This window comes from Podarcis tiliguerta (genome assembly GCF_965153285.1).
Source record: "Podarcis tiliguerta genome assembly, chromosome: 1".
NCBI classification, from domain to species: Eukaryota; Metazoa; Chordata; class Lepidosauria; order Squamata; family Lacertidae; genus Podarcis; species Podarcis tiliguerta.
In genome coordinates this window covers 49,605,107-49,625,396 of record NC_139534.1, presented here as the reverse complement: position 1 = coordinate 49,625,396, position 20,290 = coordinate 49,605,107, and the positions used below count along the sequence as shown (strand labels likewise).

Genomic DNA, 20,290 nt, shown 5'->3' with positions numbered 1-20,290 from the left:
GTCTGGATCCTGTGGCAAGGGAAGAAAAATAAGGGCCCTTCCAGACATCAGCTTTCTTCAAGGATCATGGGTTTTTTCAGATGATGGGAACCTGTAGGTAAATTAACTGTGCCACTTGCTGTGATGAATGCTACCAGTGGACCAGCATGACAAGAGAAGAGGAGAGGAATCATCATACCAAAGAACTGGTGACAGACTCAATCCACTTTTTAAAAAAGTCCCTGCCCCCTTCTGCTTATTTTCATGCCCTCACTTGGAAAGCCAAGGCTTTTAAGTGCCCTTAAACCTACCCTCCTTTTGAGGAGGAAAGAAGATACCCATTTTATGAATAAGAAGCCATGTTGCACAGAGTACAGAAATGACAAGACAAGGTTCCTACTAAACATACTTTGGCTTTTAATATATAATTTTTCTATAGCAACAATATTATTATCTTTACAACCAAGACTGTAACAAATTACACTGCATCAAGCCAGCCTACATCTAACCCGTGCTTTTAGCATCAGTGGCACTGGCAACTAGGTGCACTGTTAGTTATGAAAACTAACCAAGGCAGCTAAAAACTGGTGGTTGTTAAGGAAATGGTTAAAAGGCAAAAACCTGACTTTGGATATAGAAGTTGGGGGTTGGGAGGAATGTGAGGAGGAAGATAAAGGAAGTTAAATGACTGATCTGAACCGTGTACTGCAACATCAGGAAGAATGCTATGTCTGTACCACAGGCTGTGGTTGTGACTTTAAATGCTCCAAGGCAGGGGGAAAGAACGCAGCCGTTGTGGCTCCCACTCTTGTCCTCTGCTTGATAGCTTCATCCACTCCTTTCAACTGCTGACAACTAACACTAGAGCTCTGCTGGCTACAAAAGACAAATAGAAAGGGCTTGATGAAGGAACCCACGGAGCAGTAAGGTGGGATATTCAGCAGCTGCTTCTAACCATTTGAAGGCATAGATATGCAAACTCTGAATTGGCAAAAAAAAAAAACACAACCACTTCTGTGTATAAAAACTGGCTTGTGATTCACCTGGTAGGTGCTACATTGGAAAGGACACATAAACCATGAGCTTCAACAGATAAACATTTGCAACTCAAGAGGCTTTTCTGGGTTGCAGTTTATGAGTACAAATCTTTGGAATCTTTTTTAAATTCTTCATTGGTATTTCAGGTGTTTATGGCATTCATGAACAGACAATATTTCTGTTAGTATGCCGAAAAGACACACATATTTCTGGATACGAAGTCTATTGGGATTTCATTCTGACAGCATTCCCTCTGCAGACAGTGAGGTTAAGGCATCAAAATCTCTTGTGACTATAACAAAGGCCAACATATGACAACAGGTATTTGCTTTCAGAGAATGTGAATCTGTCCTATTAAATGGAGACTGAGCAGGTAAAATTCAATGCATTGCCTTGGTAACTTGTGACAAATTAGAGAAAATGAAGATTTGCACCATCCTGGAGATTTCCTTGGAGCCAATGCCCTCTTTCTGGGTCAGAGTATCTACACAGGACTTCCTGGCCACACCTTTCTTTACCACCCATGTCATTCTCTCTGGAGCCTCAAAACATCTTCAGATCCACCCATTCCGAGACACTGTCCATCCACTTAAATCATGTCCAGCTGCAAAAGCAAAATGGCAGAATTGAAAATGGGGCCATCAATTTCAGGCTAAAGCTTGTGCAGGCCACGTACAAAGTGATGGTTATTGAAGAAAAATATGTACAGCCTTTTAAAACTTAAGTAAGAGAGATTTACTACTATGATATAGTTTATGGCAGTGCTCCATTCATTACAGAAACAAAAAAAGCAAGAAGGCTCAATTCAGTCTTAACGCCAAATCCTTTCTGAACCAGCAGCTTTTCCCACAGGTACCGAGGGGGTTTAGAGAAGGGAAGTCTGTAAATGTTAAGCCTTTACAGGCAACTTACAGGTAGAGGGTGACAACCAACATTAGTCACTAACACTACTAACACCCTGACCCTAATTCATTTATTGCAAGGGCACAGGAAGTGATCCATTAATTCCCTATCTTAATTCTTGATCCACAATTTGAGAACTGCAGCCTGATAAGATGAGAAAATATTTTACGACCTCTTGATTCAAATCTGGTAGGGTCACCAAGGCTCAGATAAAGCGGCTTTAGTGAGCTGGGTCTGCCTCATACTGCACCAGCCACCGCCTCCCCCACCCGCCTGTTGTTGTTGTTTAGTCGTGTCCGACTCTTTGTGACCCCATGGACCAGAACACACCTACCCCCTGAGCACACCACCTGCCTACCCCCTGGGATACAGAAATGTAGGAAACTTCACATTAACATGAATATTTATCACCCGCATCATCCTCCAGTACAATCCAGTTACTTAAAGTAATCATGTTGGAATACAGTGGTGCCTCGCAAGACAAAATTCATCCGTTTCGCGAGTCTCTTCGTCTAGCGGTTTTTTCGTCTTGCGAAGCAAGCCTATTAGCGGATTAGCGCTATTAGCGCTATTAGCAATTTAGCGGCTATTAGCGGCTATTAAAGGCTTAAGGGATTAGCGGATTAGCTGCTAAAAGGCTATTAGCAGCTTAGCGCCTTAGAAAAAGGGGGTGGGGAGCGAAAAAAATCCTCAAGAATCGCAAGACATTTTCGTCTTGCGAAGCAAGACCATAGAGAAATTTGTCCTGCGAAGCACCTCTGAAAACGGAAAACCCTTTCGTCTAGCGGGTTTTCCGTCTTGCGAGGCATTCGTCTTGCGGGGCACCACTGTAATTCTTTAAAATACTTACCAGATCATCAACATCGCCACCGTCATCATCTGCCGCTGGTGAAGTTTCCATGAGCTTTTCTTTGGGAGCCAAGAACTATAAACAAACAGTTATTCAAATGTCAATTGGGAATTCCATTGTGATTTTTGATTACCTATAACAGTAACATTGAATAATAATAGATAGTGGAAGAAGCGAAATTAGAACAAACTTAAAAACAATTGAATATAGCCCAAAAAACAAACAAATATTAGAGTCACAATACAAGACAAACAAATCAGTGTGTAAAAGTACGCTAGCAAATTAAAGGTAAAGGTAAAGGTACCCCTGCCCGTACGGGCCAGTCGTGACCGACTCTAGGGTTGTGCGCTCATCTCACTTAAGAGGCCGGGAGCCAGCGCTGTCCGAAGACACTTCCGGGTCACGTGGCCAGCGTGACGAAGCTGCCCTGGCGAGCCAGCACTAGCGCAGCACACGGAAACGCTGTTTACCTTCCCGCAATAAAGCGGTACCTATTTATCTACTTGCACTTAGGGGTGCTTTCGAACTGCTAGGTGGGCAGGAGCTGGGACCGAACAATGGGAGCTCACCCTGCCGCGGGGATTCGAACCGCCGACCATGCGATCGGCAAGTCCTAGACACTGAGGTTTTACCCACAGTGCCACCCGCGTCCCCCACGCTAGCAAATTATGTTTGACTAAATTTTCCAAATTTTAATTTTGTTCTGCAGTTTCTTATATGATTCTATTGCAACCTTTGATACTCAGAAAATGGCTCATTCCAACCTGGATTAAAGTCTTTCAACCACTTTAGATCTCTAAACTGAGCAACGAGTCACAGCCACAGAGCACAGAAATGTTTTTAAGTCACAAATTTAATCCAATTCAAATTTCCAGCAACAGGAAAAAAAATACAAATGCTCTAACTGCAGCTCCCCAAATAAAAAAAATTCACAATGTATGATGGCTGCTCTAGTTGCATCACAGTCCAAAGGCCAGTGTTTCCTAAGCTGCAGGCAAATGTTATTCTACACATAATGTTTAACTTAAGGCTGCTATGGCCTTTGAAGCAGAAAGCATCACAGATCTGCTAAGGTTATACAGCTGAGAAGACTGCAAAGTCTCAACACATCATCCCTGTATGCTTTTTTCCCTGACACTGTGGATGTAAAACCATTACTGTACAGGCAATATTGAAGTAAAAGCAAGTTGTCAAATTTAAAAGCCTTTTTCCACTGGAGCAGATCCCATTTTACATAGTTAATTAAGGTAAAACGCTATTTCTGAAAGTTACATATTTGCTCCAAGGCCTCTAGAGTGGCATCTCGGCACTAAATTAGATGTAAACAACACATCAGAGTCTTGAAGACACTGAGGATGAGAAATTGCTTAGCAACAAAATTAAACTTTTTATTTCCCATCAAGAAGGCACTGAGTATCAGCAGTTGATTTTTATTCTTTCCTGACAAGATCTGTTTTACATTTATGCAGAAGCAAAATTACACGTAATGGTTGTGCTGAAATCCATTACCTTCCTTGAGATAACGACAGGCTGTGCTTGGCAGGGCTGTTCTTATAACATTGCAGCTCTGTGTTCTGAAGAGGAACACGCTCCCCACCTGTGCTCTTTCATGAATATACTGCCTTAGAGAGAACAATTCTCCCAAGGAAAGGAATTAAAGTCCCCGCCAATACAAGATGTGGGCCATGGGTTAAGCTCTTACCCATGTATATGGACTTACCTCATGCACTGTCCCATTCATGCAATTTAGAATGCCCATGATCAGTGACTTAGATGACTTGGCCTGCTCACATGCTAGCATCACATACAAATATATCATGGCACACAGTGCGTTTAAGTGGGATACAAGCTTACATGGGAAATGGCTTTCCATGTGCACTATGTGCTGAATAAATCAACTTCAATGTCTGGATAAAATATTCAGCAGAATCAGCAAGAAAGGAGGTGGAAGAGTAGCTTGTGCCACTTCAGAATGCAGGGGCACAATGCTTCCCTATGTAACAAGCTCCCTGCATATGGTAAACTAGAGCACCAGGGAGAAAGTTTTAGATAATGTATGCAGGTGGGATATATTATTTATCTAGTATCATTTAAAAATGGCATCCCCACACCTTCAGTCTGAAGTGGTATAGGGCCAAATTCTACCACCTCACTTTGCTGCATGTGGGAGCAAAAACTCATTCACAAGAAAGATATAGTAGGGAGGACAAAATAGCTGGCGGACTCTCTGAGCAGCTGGAGATAAGAGACCTGCTATCATGAATGCACATCTGTGCACAGGCATACAGCAAGCTGTACTAAGATATTTTTCTGCTTAAGGGGGCACAGGAAATGCCCCCCAAGACGGGGGCAGGGGGGAAAGAGAGAACTGCTCTTTCCTGTCAAAATCTATTGCCGGAGGAAGACATCTCACTCTGCCTAACAGTAGGGCCGGCCCTAGCTGTACCATTTTTTCACACTCATCAATCTGCACACCCAAAAGAACATTACCTGGCCTAAAGGTAGGTTAGGTTCGCCACACTACATACTGACAGAGTATCCAGAAGAGAAACCTTTGCTTGTAAGCTACATATTTTTTTCCTTAAAAAATAAAAATAAAAGGCACTTTATCCAATACCTTTTGGGCATCTTCAGCTGTCAGAGAGCTTCCTTCAGTTTCTTCTTTGGTGATCAAGGAAATTCTATCTATGAATAATCAAACAAAAGACAAGTACCATACTATAATTTTCTCCGAGTGGAAGTAGAAGATTTTACGGTCACAAAACCAATGTTTTCTTGAGGTCCACAGGGTAAAACAGCTCTCGCAAAAAAATCTCAAGTACCACGGTGTATAAAAACAACTAATGAATGTTTGTAATAGATTAAAAAACCAACCATTTCAAGGTGTGTGCTTTTCCCTGGACCAACTAGTTTCTAGAATACTAGAAAGATGACTTTGAGTTACACCAATTTTGCTCGTCTGGAGGGAAAAAAAGGAATAAAACAGGTTTTACATGGCATCCAGTGATGCTGATCTAGCCAAGTGTGTATGTTAGGTGTAATTTAAGTTAAGAAGTTAATGTGCCTAACAACTGGTTCCTGCACATATTCACCATGCCTCATGTAAGTCACACTTACAAGCTGCATTTAACCACTAACTGAGCTACTGTAACTCTGATGGAATATTTACTGAAAAATTAACTTTTGCAGGGACAGATGAGTAATATAAGATTGACTAACATGTTTAGCTTACATAAGGATCTCGTGTAGGGCCTTCAGATAGCAAGAGATGAGAATAAGGGTTGAGGAGACAGGATAGACGGGACTTAAGGAGTGGTTAAAAACCTCATGAATGGGCCATGGACAGGACCAGCTCCACGTTGCCTGAAGAAGAGGAGCAAAACCTTCACACACATTTTAAAGATGGCAAGAGGCTTGTGCTGCAGAGAATACAGGGGGTCTGGGATGCAAGCAGACTAAATGCCAGGAAGGAGAGCAGCAGTGGTGGTAGGGAACCTCGCATAGGACCTAGTAACAGGAAGGGATGCTTGGAAGGAAAGGGTTTGTATGGAAAAGGAAGGCCAAATCCCATATGCCGATTGTAAACAACTAGAAAATACTTTGTTTGCTAGTGTCTAGCAATAAAGACACATTGTTACATTCTGCGCAGTATATCCCAAGATTTCCTTAACCAAAGCCAGTGCTCCCCTTTCACAAATGGAGATGCCAGGACAGAGAGATACAGTAACTTGTCAAATGTTACACCAATAGTTAAAATGAAAACCCATGAGGCTTGTTTTTACGATTGATTTCATACACTATATACTTTTGTAATTTTTGTGTGCACTGCTTAGACATTTTTGTGAGTAAATAGCTGAATAAATACATAATAACAAATAAATGCAAGTGCATGACTAACAAAGCTATTAGCCACCATTCTCTGGAGTCCCTGACGTGAACACCTTTTGTACTAGTTTCAATTTCATCGCTCCGCTTTCTTTCTCCTTTATGCTTACAGTTATACCTCATTAACTCAAATGACACTTGTCAGGACTCACACGCGGCATGATGAATTCCGGATTCTAGGGAGAAATTGCAACCACCACAACAGGACTGCCACAGAGCACATGCTCTTCCTCAACCGTGGCAAGCGGTTACCTGAGTGCATCACTCAGTTGTGGGAGAGAGGGGGACATCAGTGGAAGGCGTGGGTATGTGGCCAAGACCCAGGAACATTGAGCTGCCGCCAATATAGGAATATGTGGACTCAAGTTTTGATTATTAAAATGTTCTGGCTTTTGCCTTACTACTCAGGCATGGCACACCCTTGCTTAATTCCCTATGCTCGGTGGTATCAATGTAACATTCTGCTTTGGAACAATGGGTTGTACACAATCAAGTCACCCCATTAACTCAAGGGCTTTCACCTATGCAATGGGACTTCCTCTCATGTGCCCCGCCTCCATCTGTACTGAGGGTTCCCAACCTTCCAGAGCAGATCTCTGGGAATGTGGGAGATGTGGAAGAGTGGACATTCTTTGGTACAGGTGGAAGTACTTGTACTAATGGGATGACTTTGCTAGATATAACCCAGTGTCTGCATGCAATTTTTAGTGCAAATGTTTTTGTGGTTTTATTATTATTATTATAATTTATGTATTAAATCTGCATACCACCCTTCATCTGTAGATCTCAGGGCAGTTCAAAGCATAAACATACAGCATAAAAACACAAAACGCATGTATTATATATTATTATTTTGTATCCCCTTTTATGGCACACAAGGGAAAAATCAAATGCATTTCAGATCTACAAAGCAAGGTAAATAAATACAACTGGACAAAGTGGTAAGTAAAATACTTTGGGGGGGGGGACATAACAAAAAAGGAAATGACTGCATTCCAGAGCTGTCACACACCCCCTACATACTGTACATAAAATAAAATAATAAACCATGTTTTTCAATATAGATTCTCTGCAGAGATGTACTACAGGTCTGCATTCAGTCTACTCATTCTTCTGGAAAGAATTGTGAGCACAATCATGCAATTTCCGATTTGCCTCTAAGCTTCACTCTTCTCCTCCCCCTTGCACCGTGCATTGTAAATAATGTCTGACATACCTTGTATTACAGTCTCCCAGAAATCAGTTAAATTTTTATCTTCCACTCTCTTTTTCAGGGCCTGCAGAAAATCATTAAAGCACGGCACCTCTGACAGCTGAAACAACAAGGATAACAAAGGAATCACAGTGATGAATAAAAGTTAGCATGACACCATATTCTTAATTCATCATAATACTCTGCCTGAATAAATGGGGGGGGGAGGGGGTAGCATTTCAAACCACTGCCCATTTATCTGGCCTCACTCAGAAGCAAACTTCTAATGTGCGGTGAGTCACTAAAGAAATGACATTTCACAAAGCAGCACTGTCTTTTTTTGTGATTTGCTTTATTCAAGAAGTTATTTGGGAATTGCACAGCTTCCTTTTCATCTAACGGGTCAGAGGTATTGTCTTTCCACATTTGAAAAGCCCCAGTGGAACTTGGTCTAAACCCTGAAGAGCCCAAAAGGCCAATATATAACACCAAGGTGTCTTTTAAACCTCCAGAATGCCATAGCCATTTTAATTCTTTGCCTCCTTTTTGATGTTGTCACGTCATCCCCCTACTCTCCAGCAATGAGTGCCGTTTCCACATGCACATTACCTTAATAGCTTCCTCTCGGAAAACCTTTATGCAGTCGATGCTCTTCATATAATACAGATGCCCCTTGTTCTCCAGAAACTGGTGGATGTGGTTTATCAGCTGCTGGCTAACTGAAAGGCAAGAACCAGAAAATTAGAAAAATTGCTCATAAGGAAGAAGAAGAAGAAGAAGAAGAGGAGGAGGAGGAGGAGGAGGAGGAGTTTGGATTTGATATCCCACTTTATCACTACCCAAAGGAATCTCAAAGTGGCTCACATTCTCCTTTCCCTTCCTCCCCCACAACAAACACTCTGTGAGGTGAGTGAGGCTGAGAGACTGGCCCAAGGTCACCCAGCAGCTGCATGTGGAGGAGCGGGGAATCGAACCCGGTTCACCAGATTAAGAGTCCACCGCTCTTAACCACTACACCACACTGGCTCCACAATGTGTATCTTGTGCAAACTACATATGCATTAAAACTAAGGGTGGAACTTTGACATGGGAAGCAGGGGCTTCAGTGGGTGGCAATAATTTATTTGATTTAAGTCAGGGATCGGCAACCTCTGGCCCCTCGGCCTAATTTGGCCTTCAAGATTGGGCTGCTGGGCTGCTTGGGGAAAATCACATGCCTGCTAGCTAGCACAAGCCTGATGTCATAATAGATGACAGGTGCAGGAAACTTCAAGCCACAACAAAAACCAAGAAGAATTGGGAGCATGCTCTTCAGAGTGTTCCCAATTCTTCCTTTGCATCAGAAAGTCTGCATTTTTTTGAATTTGGTGTCTTTTTGTTTACATGCCAATCACTGATCAGTGCTTACAGCAAGCCCTACTAGAATCGCTGCCCAATGCAAGGCTTCTTGGGCCACTTGACATCATGGCTACACTGCCTGTCAAAAATACCCCATAGGGAGAGAGGGTAGGGAAGCTCGGGATCTTGCTGAATCTGATTTTGGAAGTTCACAAGATAGGAACTGCTGTTAAATAGGAGCCCATAGAATAAAATCCAGATGTGCAAAGCAGAATAGGCAAACCCAGTAGCTATAGTTGGAAACAGGATAAAGATTTGAGTCCATCTATTAACTGGTGTTGTAAAACCAACTTGATGGGCATTACCATTCAAATGGTGCGTGCACACTGTGTCATGTGATTGATTATGAGGGGTGGGGCTTACCTAGGCCCCCACAATATTTTATTCAAGTTGCCACCCCTGCATTCAAGACAACAGCTTGGCGCTTAAGTTGTTTCTCTGCTCCTTTGAATAAGGGTGTGTGTTTGTGTTTGTGTTTGTGTTTGTGTGTGTGTGTGTTTTCCACCAACTCCCATCTCCATCTGCTGACCCTAGGCACAATATTCCATATCAAACTATTGTGGGTGAGACATGGGAAAGCCTTGTTCCATAAATGTGAATTTTGTTTCTGGTCATGAAAGGAAATTCCAGAAATATTTCCTCTTCACATAGACAGTAAAGGCTCGGATCAAAAGGTGATATTGCTCATTAAGTCCTGACCAATAGTTACTGAGACCTTTATCACATTTTACATGTACATTTATCGGAAATAAAAATGATGCTTATATGAAATACCAGTTAAGTATATTTTGCCCTGTTGCACTTTACACTTGTATAGCCCAAACAGAAACTACAATATAAATAAGATGAAATAGGAGTGTTGTGAGGTGGTTGAAGAATAGTTTTCTTAAAGCTGATTTTTAAAATTCTCAGTTTCATTAGATACCCGGGGGGGGGGGCACAATTTAAAATGCCATTTGGATGCAATGCAAACATTTTAAAGGTCACACTAATAATCTCTTAAAAACTGAATATGTGAGGCTCTCTGAAAGAGACTGAGAGAAAGCCCATTTCCCATATGCTGAAGAACAAAGGACAAAATGTGTGCCTTGATCTTGATAAATTTATTATCATGTAGCAGGGCTTTTTTCAGCTGGAACTCACCGGAACTCAGTTCTGGCACCTCTAAGGTGGGTGCCATTGCCATTATAAGAGAACAAGGGAGGCGTTCACAGTGAGTTCTGGTACCTCTTTTTCTAGAAAAATAGCACTGGTCCAAAATATGAATACTTGGCCTGTCAAACAGCATGGATGCTCCTTTTTCATGCAGTGGAAAATTGCTCACTTAAGTACTTGCTTCCAAAAAATAGGATGCTAGACAAGATGGGTCTTTGATGTGATCAAGCAGTGCTCTTATTATGGAAGTGATAGACAAAACTTTTTTCAAGGCCTTAAATCAGGGATGAAGAACCTCCAATCTATGGGCCAATCTTGGCTCACCAGGCTTCACCTCCCCCACCAAAAAACCCCCCAACCCACTCACCTGTCAATCAGCTAATGTTACTTGTGATGTGAGCAGATGACATTTAAGCAGCAGAACTTAACACCCCCACACCCCCCACACATTTTGTATCTGGAGATGTTTTAGCACATGTTAAATTTCTATCTGTAAGGAATATAACAAGCCTAAGTCAGCCTAAGCAATCTACAACTCAAAGCAGTAACTCACCAATACATTTTAAACTGAGTCATTGTTTTAATAACATCTTCCATTAATGGGATAATAAGAAACATAATCACTGAAGGAATCATTACAACTTATTAATCTCCAAGGACACAAGGTAACTCAAAGCGTTGCTGCGTCCTGGAATGTAAATGAAACTGAAAACATGCTTTCAAGGCCCATTAGCTGACAAAAATGATCATAATATTAGAAAGAATGTCTGTTAATAAAATGTGTCCTTGTGTGGATATATGGGCATACATAATTGGACCCCAATGTAGGGAAACCTATCCATAAGCAGAAGAAGGTTTCTGCACATTGGATAGAATCCAGTGCCGGCACAGTCTGAGAGGCAGCAGGATCTACAAAGAGCCTCCTAGTTGAGCTGAAGCGACCAGTGTTTCTTTCAAGTCTGAAAGAGCTCACCACACCATTAGCATTGTGCTCCTAGTGAGAAGTCATCTGTGGGGAGGGTTGGGGACAGAAATCTGTGGGCAAACGATAATTATTATTCCCAAAATTGGAGCTTATAAAACAAAAAGGGGTTTTAGCACGTGCAAGCCTGTCCACCAATGCTAGTGCTGCAGAGATACTGAGAAGCCACTAAGTAGCTCTATAGTTCCTTGGGACACAGTTTTTAAATTGCCTTCATCAGGTTAAAACATAGCTCACCTAAGTGTAAACTGGATCCTCATTCAGGAACCATTATCATTTATCGACAAGCTTCAGAACTTAAAAAGAACCCAGATGGATCAGTCCAAAGACCCATCTAGTCCAGCATCCTATTCTCACAGTGGCCAGGCAGATGTCTCCCCAGCAACAGGAATCAGAGGCAATATATAGCCATTACAACTAGTAGCCACTGATCACGATTAGCCATGATCACTGGCAGTCTTATCCTCTGTGAATTTGCCTCATCTGCTATTAAAGCCATCCGAGTGAGTGGCATGTTGGATTATATGTAAAATTGGGTGGTTTTTGCCCTACTGTTCATCACTTTACATTTGCTTATACTGAACTGCATTTACCATTTTAACGCCCCTTCACCTAGTATAGGGAGAGATCCTTTTGCAGCATCTCACAACCCAGTTTTGTTATTATTATCTTGTAGTAGAAGTATAGCTGGCACTAACTATAGTAGTAGTAATGACAGTCTGGCTCCAACAAGAAACTGGAATAAACGTACAAATCAATGAAAACTTTACAATTTCAGCTCCACAAGTGAATTCACTCCCCCCCACCCTCCCCTCTCATGGCTAATGAGTTTCTCATAAAATATTCTAATTTCTTACAAATTGCAACAATAAAAATTAAGCCCTGCTGTTCCCCCCACCTCTTAGTTCTGGAGCGCTGCTTCTTCATTGATGTGTTAAATTAAAACCCCAGGCACCAAGAAAGTGTAATAGAAGTCTTCATTGTGAGAAAGGAGCTTCAAATAATTCTCAAGTTTATCCTAGCACGTTGACCTTTTCCCTCCATTAAAATAACAACCTGGTTTCTCTCCTGTGACACTAGCAGATTTCTGAACACAGACCTGAGCCCATTTCTGCTTAGTGATAGCACTTTTTGGTAATAGCTCCCCGGGGACTAAAAATCTGCTCGAATCGTTCCATGAAGCAGTAGAATTCAGTACTCGGCTCTGGGTCCATTTCAGTCCGGCTTTTGCCCTGGTTTTGGGACCGAGACTGCTTTTGTCGCCCTAACAGAGGATCTCCGTGGACAGCTGGATCGAGGTGGGTCGAGACTGCTGATTCTTTTAGATTTGTCAACAGCCTTTGATATGGTCAATCACGAACTTTTGGACCACCGCCTTGCCAACGTGGGGATTCAGGGCACAGTCCAACAATGGCTGCGCTCCTTTATCTCAGGTCGGGGACAGAGACTGGCGCTAGGGAAGGAGTTGTCGCAGCGGCACTCCTTAGTGTGTGGAGTCCCACAGGGCGCAATCCTTTCCCCGATGCTTTTCAATATCTTTATGCACCCCCTTGCCCAGATTGTCCGAAGTTTTGGGCTGGGTTGTCATCAGTATGCTGATGACACCCAGCTTTATCTGTTGATGGACAGCCGCACTGACTCGGCCACGGACACACTGACCAGATGCTTGGAAGCTGTGGCTGGATGGCTGCGTGGGAGCCGGTTGAAGTTAAATCCTTCGAAGACAGAGATTTTCTGGCTGGGTCGGGATGACATGGGGTTGGGGGGGCCAACTTCCATCTCTTGCTGTGGCTCAATTAGTGCCAGTGCCTTCTGTCAAGAGCTTGGGTGTAACCTTCGACGCCTCCCTTTCCATGGAGGCACAGGTTGCAGCCACAGCAAAGGTGGCATTTTTCCATCTCCACCTTATCAAGCAGTTGGTCCCTTACCTTTCTCGCCCTGATCTGGCCACAGTGATCCATGCGGTGGTCACCTCCTGGCTTGATTATTGTAACTCGCTCTACACGGGGCTGCCCTTGAAGCTGACCCAGAAACTCCAGCGGGTGCAGAATGCCGCGGTGAGGCTCCTTTCGGGGTCCCTGCCATGGGACCACATTCATTCAGTACTCTACCAGCTGCACTGGCTCCCAGTGGAGTACAGGGTCAGGTTTAAGGTGCTGGTTTTGACCTTTAAAGCCCTATGTGGCCTAGGACCCACATACCTACAGGACCGCTTCTCCTGGTATACCCTGCCGAAGACCTTAAGGTCCACAAATAACAACACTTTGAAGGTCCTGAGCCGCAAGGTTGTTAGACTGGTCCCAACTAGAGCCAGGGCCTTTTCAGTACTGGCCCCGAACTTGGCGGAATGCTCTGTCACAAGAGACCAGGGCCCTGTGGGATTTGACATCTTCCCACAGGGCCTGCAAGACAGAGCTGTTCCACCTGGCCTTTGGTTTGGACTCAGTCTGACCCTTATGTTTCCCTCCCCTTATGGTTTTTAATTTATGGGCTACTACTAAAATGAGGCTGCATTTTAAATTGTATTTTAACCCGTATTTTAATTAACTGTTTTTTCTTTTACATTTTATTGTAATTTTATTGGTGTTAGTCACCCTGAGCCCAGTTCTGGCTGGGGAGGGCGGGGTATAAATAAAAAATTATTATTATTATTATTATTATTATTATTATTATTATTATTACTAGAGATAAAAAAGAAATGTAAGGCAGAGCGACTAGCACATCTGAATCTAACACAACATACACACATACAAATCCCCATGATCTCATATGACTCAAGAAAAGGGATGTAAATCTGTGGCAAACCATCTGCTCTGCATGCGGAGAGCCGCAGGTTCGATTCTCAAGATCTCCAGGTAGGTCCTGCCTGAAAACCTGGAGAGCCATTGCCTGTCAGTGTAGAGAATACCAAGCAAAATGGGCCAATATTCTGATCTGGTATAAGGTAGCTTCCTATGTTCCTATGACTGTAGGAAAGGAGGAATAAAATAAGAAACTGAGTCATTAGTGCCATCAGCCCAGTCCTGTGGAATGCTCTGTCCATACAGATTCAACAGGTGCCTTCTGTTTTAACATTTCAATGCCTGCTGAAGACTTTTCTACACCAGCAAGCGTACACAGGCAATTAAGAAAACTTCATTCCATAGTAGTTAGTTGATGTTCTTTGATTTTCATTTTCTATTTGGCTTTTTTTGACCCATGTGCTTGTTGTTAAGCACTTTATTTTTATGATACAGCAGTATATAAATATTTTTATTACTAAAAAAATGATTATATAATCTGGCTAGAAACCCTACCCTCTTTTTCCATTCTCTCCATCACACACACACACACACACACACACACACACAGAGTCCAAGGCCAAAGGCGTAAAGGAAATAAGAGTACAGTAGTACCTCGGGTTAAGTACTTAATTCGTTCCAGAGGTCTGTACTTAACCTGAAACTCTTCTTAACCTGAAGCACCACTTTAGCTAATGGGGCCTCCTGCTGCCGCCGTGTTGCCACAGCACGATTTCTGTTCTCATCCTGAAGCAAAGTTCTTAACCCGAGGTACTATTTCTGGGTTAGTGGAGTCTGTAACCTGAAGCATATGTAACCTGAAGCGTATGTAACACGAGGTACCACTGTATTTCAGGTAATAGATTATCAAAGTATGCTAAGGCATCAAATGAATATCAAATATTTTGGGTCTATATATGCTTTGGGCTTCCCGGGACTTTGCTGAAACAACAAAAGTGGTCAATGCCAGTATTAAAAAAAAAAAAAGCTGACACCGACTCTGCAACCAGCACACAAACTCTGAATGTTGAGAGTCCGCAGGGTCATTGCATCCTTTGTCAAAAGAGTCCTCTGTTCAAGGAAATGGAACTTGTTGGCCAAAAGGATCTCTGACCTCAAATGCATGTACTGCCAAATTTTTCAAATCAGATTTGTCATCCCTGACAAATCACTCACCCATAGGAAGAAAAAAGAAACTGATGCAGAACAGTCTTGACGGGACTTCGGCTTGAGAAAAAGACTTGGGAGAGAAGGACATCCTCTGGCCTGAATAACTATTAAGTAGGAGATTTGATGTTTCAAGCCTGCTACCCCAACCCCCCCCCTTTCAAAAGCCAGCGCGTTTGTTTTTTTTAAAAAAAAGAGTAAACTTACAGACAAGGTTTGGTGCATTTCACACACATCCATAAGCAGATCATGCAAATGCAGAACCTGCTATTTAGTGTAGAATTTAGCATCCTGAGTACCTCAGCTGTCATGGGGGGGGGCGCGGGCGGGTTCCATTAAGCTTCCAAACTTCATAGTTAAAAAATACAAAAGCCTTCTACAGTGGAACCTCATGTTATGTACCGTCCTGCTTACGAATGCTTCAGGTAAAGAGCTCCGCTAACCCAGAAGTAGATGCCCCTTGTTGCGACCTTTGCCCCAGGAAGCGAGCGGAAGTCATGCAGCGGTGGCGCAGCGGCAGCAGCAGGCCCCATTAGCGAAAGCGCGCCTCCTGTTAAGAACAGTTTCGGCTTAAGAGCAGACCTCCGGAACGAATTAAGTTCGTACCTCTGTATTAATAAATTAGGGAGAGGGCTAAGCTCAATCCCTTGGGCAAGGTTTCAACATGCAGGGAGGGGGCTTTCGTTCTTTTCCTTTCTTTTCAAAGATGGGGTAAATTAAAAAATGCCATTTTCCATCTGCACTCTGAAATAATGCAAGCAAAAAGTTCTGCCAACTCACTCTCACCCAGAGTAACCAGATACACCTTTATACCTGTATAGAAGAGGAAACTATTAAAGGCGCACCTGGCCACCCTAGTTTCACACAATTTGCTAAAATGCATCAAATTGTGACCTGTTAGTACTTAACAGCAGCAGCACCAACTCATAATTACAAGGTTTGAGGTATTAATTTGTCGAGCTCAGCGCTATTTCCCTCAAGGATTTTTCCCCTCCCTCAGAAAGCTGAGATTCTGTGCATGAGCAGACTCCTCCCCTTTACTACACAAAACCTTTATTATAATTATGTACAGGACTGTGTGTATGTGCACACTTTAAAAGAAACTGAGTACGGGTTTTCTGGCAGCATCTATCTCTCTTTTGTGCTTTCATGCTTTGAACAGGCGAAGGACGAAGTGGGCCTACAAGGTCTCACAGTTGCCCTGAACCTGTCAGGTGTGGGACAGGTACACCCATAGGGCCAAACTGAAAAGGAAGAATCACACCGTAGTGGCAGAAAAAGGCACTATAACTCAAGATGCGCCAAATTACATCCGGAAGGGAAGAATCAGGAGCACATTCTGAGTGATAGCAGGTGATTGACAGGTGGGTGGCCCCACCCACCTCTCAAAAGTTGCCTATGGCAGGGGGAGTTTTGGATCTTGCCATCTCCTGACATAAATAAGATGAAGTTAGAATAAACAGTTTCACCAAAAATAAAAATAAAAAAAATACTTGGGAAGTTAAAATAATGTATTTTTGTTACATCCAAAGTTATTTCTTGGGTTTTCTACTTTTAAATTAACACACTCATATGCTGAATGGGAACACTTAAGAATGTCACCAATCTCTTTTCCTTAATGAGTATGTAGACCATATCCCACACAATCTACCCTGTAATTATAAAGCATTCCACAAGCGGAAGGCAAATTGGCACTAAGTGTCCAAGCCATTCAAGCAAAGACATTAGACACTTCAGAAACAGCTAGTGAGCCGACAGTTTTCCATCTACTGAGCTGATTTTAATAAATGCATGCTAAAGACACTCCAGTCTTACAGAACTAATGTTCCTAATGCACTATTTATTTTATTAGCTATGATTTTTAAAGTACATGTGGTCTAAGTCAACAACATTTTGCTAAGTTCACCATTTTCAGAGCAATCCCTCCTCTCCCTCTTATATCTGGGGTGGTGGAGCTTCGGATTAGGTGAAGATATACCTCCATCCAGCCATGGGCATAGCCAGAATTTTTGTTAGGGAGCGACCGGCCTTTTGTTGGAGAGAGCAGAACCTCAGTTTGCTGTCTTTTTATTTATTTTTATTGACTGGGGGGCAGCTGCCCCTCCCTGCCCCCCCCCCGGCTACACTCATGCAACCAGCTCTCCCACTGTCTGCCAGAGAGTGTTGTGTGGTGCCTGGATCTTAAGCCATTCTCACTTCTGTCACACGATCACATCATGCCCAATCACTGTGCCAGCCTGTAGATGTCACTATGAATGGGTCAAAATCATGTCTGATTGTGTCTCCCGCACACACACATACCTTGCACATACACATATCTTCCACAGCAAGCAGCCAGGATGAGGCACTGGCCCCATCAATCCTCTCAAACAGGAGTTTGGATTGTGTCCTTAGAAAATTCAAAGTATTATTGCTGCCATTTGACATAATTAAGGCAGCAGCTGTACTGGTGAAGATCAGGTGAGAAGGCAAACATTACAAATGGTGACTAAGAGGAAACTATTACAACTGTACACAAATAAACCTGAGCAATCAAAGTCAAATTCCAGTAATATAAACAATAAATGAAAATGCCACACCTATCCAGTCCTACTCCATATATACCAATATTCCTCCTACCTACAAAAAAATATTACATAAGTATAGAGGATACTCGCCGCTTGCGCAGACGCTCAAAATGACGTCACGCACATGCACGGAAGTGGCAAAACGCGACCCGCGAACACGTGCAGTCACGTCTTACATTCTATTCAGGATGCGAACGGAGCTCCGGAATGGATCCCGTTCGCATCCCGAGGTACCACTGTACATAGAATTAGGCTGATTAAGAAAGAATGGGTTGATGGTTTTTGAGCTCAGAATCCCTGGACCCCAAATGGATTGTCAAAAGAAATTAGAAAACAAACACCTATCTACTTACCATCCTTGAAGTCAACATTTTTCTGCCTCACCAGCACTTTGAAGTTTTCTGCAGGATTAACACTGCCAACCTACAAAATAATCCAGCAAAGGTTACATCTTCAGCCTATGTTCTGGTCTCACTTACTAAAGGGGAACACCCAATGTTCCTGTAACTTGATTTCATTGGTACGTATCCATTCAGAAACAGCATGTCCTCAACAATGCCTGAACAGGTATCAAGAACAAAAGCAGATTCGCACGGAACACCCACCCACTGTGAATGAAGTTTGATTGCAATTAACTTTGTCATAAGAAAAGGAGAACAGCAGGTAGCTTGGCCAGTCCCTCTGCCTGCCATTCCACTCCTACAATAGTTCTTTCTTCAAGTCAACAACTTATGCAACATTTTCTGAATATATACAGTCGTAACTGAATATATACAGTCGAACGGACATCCAGAACGGATTCCATTTGACTTTCAAGGTACAACTGGGGAGAGAGAGAGAACGAGAGAAAGACTACATTCAGAGGATACAATCTTAAGCACCCTTACTTGGCCATAAGATTCCATGGTCATACTGCTGCCAAACAAATGTGGTTATGATCAAGGTATATGCGAGGCCTAGTTAATATACACGGCTTTCAACCCATGCAACTTCTGTATCTAAGTTCATGTTCACGTGATCGTGATTATCTAAGCAGCAGCTTCTGCAATCTGAAAATTCTTAGTTCACAAGCTGCACTGCTCCACCAGTAGACCATTGATATGTGAAGGGGGCAAAACAGTGACATATAAACTGTGAACTGATCTTGAAACATAACTCACTCATCTAAATTGTGTCTCAGAACTATCATTGCCAGTATGGCATTCTTGGGCAGTAAAAGGAACATTTCAAGGAGCCTGTTTGTTTCTCCATCATCTTACCCAAATGAAGGCAAAGACACTTCCCCACTTCCCTATCCAGCACCACATTGGATAATTATGTGGGGAGTAATTGGCCTATGTGGACACTGGAAATAACCCCATGTCAGGGAGTGACATGCTTAGAATGACAGCCAATCTAACCTATTAGCATCTGCCAAAAGTACTTACCATGGTGACATTGCCTTCAGCAAGGTTTGCAATTCTAAAGTCACCTTCATCATCTTCTGTTTTTGCCTTTTTAGCATTGGGCCCATCTTCATTACTGGAAGCAGACAAGACAAGGCTATCAATCCGAAGAAACTATTTCAGGAATAAACTAACAGGGCAATTTATATCTTGAACACATATATACTGTGAAGATAGTTTCAAGAGCAACACTTCTAGTTACGTAGCTGTATTGCGGGCTCCTAACAAATTACACCTGTTTCAGTCAAAAGGGAATTGGAAAATAAGGAATCAAATTTGACCCCAGAATAATGGGGTAGCCAACAGGAGAAGGCTATTGCTTTCCCTAGGTCCCTGTGGGGGGAAAGGTATTATCCCTATACTTTGCCAATATGGCAACTTGGGTTTTTATCTATCTACGTTAACACTTACAGGATATTATGCATTCACATCAGATTTATTTTTCTTGATTAAACTGGCATGAAAGTTAATGGAAATTTAATGTTTAAGAAGGAAATCTATTTACCCTTCCAATGTAATTTTCTAGTTCATGTCGTGAAATGGGTAACTATTAAGTATCTGTGTACACTGAAGACCTGTATGTCATCAAACCCATCTCCTTGATCAACACGCATAAAGGCTAGATCAACTTGCAGCTGTCAGTACTTACATGACAAACCCCAATTAAAATATGCAAGACCTCTCTGTCACACTGGATAGCCTTAGACTACAATCAAAATTGCTTTCAAAAGCCAAATATCTAATTTTTAACAAGTAGTTTTAAACTCATCTAAATCAGACCCACATTTAGCGTACGGCAAGAAGTATGAAGACTCCAACAGGAATTGAGATTGTGACCTGATTCACATGTTACTGCAGCAGCTTGGGGGTTGCTTATCTGTGGTCTGAACCCACTATTTTTTGGTTTATGGTATCGAGAAGGAAGATGCACGTGAGATGAATGGTAGAG

The 20,290-nt window shown here is 42.5% G+C and overlaps 1 protein-coding gene across 3 annotated transcripts in view; it reads right to left on the bottom strand.

Moving 5' to 3' along the window:
- Nucleotides 1-376: 376 nt before the first annotated feature.
- XRCC5 (X-ray repair cross complementing 5) overlaps nucleotides 377-20,290 on the bottom strand; it is a 44,831-nt gene continuing 24,917 nt past the window's right edge. For 2 of the 3 annotated variants that reach the window (XM_083430541.1, XM_083430542.1), the window contains exons 15-21: nucleotides 19,324-19,417; nucleotides 18,250-18,319; nucleotides 8,457-8,566; nucleotides 7,872-7,968; nucleotides 5,388-5,455; nucleotides 2,771-2,845; nucleotides 377-1,621 (exon numbers count right to left, since the gene is read on the bottom strand). In XM_083430541.1, the coding sequence (XP_083286667.1) occupies nucleotides 1,607-1,621; nucleotides 2,771-2,845; nucleotides 5,388-5,455; nucleotides 7,872-7,968; nucleotides 8,457-8,566; nucleotides 18,250-18,319; nucleotides 19,324-19,417 (529 nt within the window). In that variant the 3' untranslated portion in view covers nucleotides 377-1,606. Of the gene's footprint in view, nucleotides 1,622-2,770; nucleotides 3,045-3,427; nucleotides 5,456-7,871; nucleotides 7,969-8,456; nucleotides 8,567-18,249; nucleotides 18,320-19,323; nucleotides 19,418-20,290 lie in introns of all 3 variants that reach the window. The other variant, XR_014508749.1, reaches the window with a different exon arrangement.